This window comes from Mus caroli, chromosome 3 (assembly GCF_900094665.2).
Source record: "Mus caroli chromosome 3, CAROLI_EIJ_v1.1, whole genome shotgun sequence".
NCBI lineage: Eukaryota > Metazoa > Chordata > Mammalia > Rodentia > Muridae > Mus > Mus caroli.
Genome location: NC_034572.1, coordinates 79,109,198 through 79,110,767, shown reverse-complemented (window position 1 = coordinate 79,110,767; position 1,570 = coordinate 79,109,198). Strand labels below are relative to the sequence as shown.

At 33.7% G+C, this 1,570-nt stretch overlaps 1 protein-coding gene across 3 annotated transcripts in view; it reads right to left on the bottom strand.

The window, feature by feature from the left end:
• Lrba (LPS responsive beige-like anchor protein) overlaps window positions 1-1,570 on the bottom strand; it is a 591,176-nt gene that overhangs the window by 464,907 nt on the left and 124,699 nt on the right. For all 3 annotated transcript variants that reach the window (XM_029475138.1, XM_021158804.2, XM_021158805.2), the window contains exon 29: window positions 347-506. In XM_029475138.1, coding sequence (XP_029330998.1) covers window positions 347-506 — 160 coding nt within the window. The remainder of the gene's footprint in view (window positions 1-346; window positions 507-1,570) is intronic.

Here is a 1,570-nt window from a genome sequence, read left to right as displayed (position 1 = left end):
GGTAGGGAAGTGGGGGGCGCTATGGGGGACTTTTGGGATAGCATTGGAAATGTAATTGAGGAAAATATGTAATAAAAAATATTAAAAATTAAAAAAAACAAAAAAAGGACTAACACTTTCTCATCTTTAAATTAGATGGACCACTTACAGTATAAAACTCATTAGCAATTGAAATGATTATACAACATGTAAATTGAAGTTATTAGTAAACATAGTTAAAATAGTTTGCTCTTAGTAAATGTAATACTATGGTCTCACTTTACACAGAGTTTCCAGAATCGGTGTCTTAACCAGGTAAGGCTTTATGTGAACTTTCAGTACCAGAGACTAAAACCTGGAGACTCACCAGGAAGCGATGCATTCCCATTATCACTACTAGTTTCCTTAAGAGACTGACTGTGTCTTTCATCTTGGGGTTCCAAAATGTCTCTGTACTTTGAGACCATCAGAACAGAGATAAAGTACACAACAGCCAAAGCCAAGAATTGTGCTTGCTTGCTGTCCTCCTGAGGAAAAAGAAAAGCAACTGCTCATGCCACTATTTACATTTTAATCTTATTTCATATTACAACATCTAAACATAAAAGATGTTCACAAATCTTTCAATGTGTACAGAAAATAATGTATCATTTGCATAGTAATTACTAAATGTAACAATTTTAAAATACATTTGAGCAAGGTTAAACATATTCTTTGCAGTAGTAACATTAAATGAAAATATACACAAACACAGAATCAGAAAATCCAATTCGAACTCAGAAATGTACCAAATACTTGAGATGCTTGTAATCGAGTTCTCAATCTTAAGAAACAAGCAGTATCATACTTTAAAAGGCAACTCAGATAGTAATTATTGCAATACAATAAATTTAATAATATTCCAGCAATGATGAATTATGATACCCAGCATGTCCAGAACAAAAATCCAGGAGAAAAGAGCAAAGCTATCACAGAGAAAGAGGGATGGAAAGGGAACCTCCAGAATATTCTAAATATCACAGACAAACACAAGCCAGGACTAAATACAAACCAATTTCCTCAAAGAAAAAGGACAAACTAAACTGAGACATAGATGTAGCCACCCTAGCTCTACAGATGACCTGCACATGACTATCAGTGACCTCTGTATCCTGTGCTAAACAATGCTACACACACACATCATGTCTGGTAATGCCTCAGAAAAGGTTTAACTTAATTATTTTAAATTTAAAAATATCAAATATGCCTATCAAACCTAAAATTACAAGCATCTCAAGTATTTGGTACATTTCTAAGTCTGAAAATTTCTCCCAGCAACTTGGCACTTGTCCTAGGCCTTTGGCTTTGTTGCAGAGAAAATAGATGGAAGCTTAAAGGACAATTGTCACCTACTGTTCTCATACAGGAAATTCTCAAAAGATTAAAAATTAAATAAAAAAATATTGACTACTGTCAGAAATTCTAGACACAAGTTTAGAAAAAAATTAGATATCAAACTGTCCCTTAACAAGTCTGCTTGAATTAACTCTTAGATACTGTACTGGCTATTTTTGTGTCAACTTGACACAGCTGGAGTTATCACAGAGAAAGG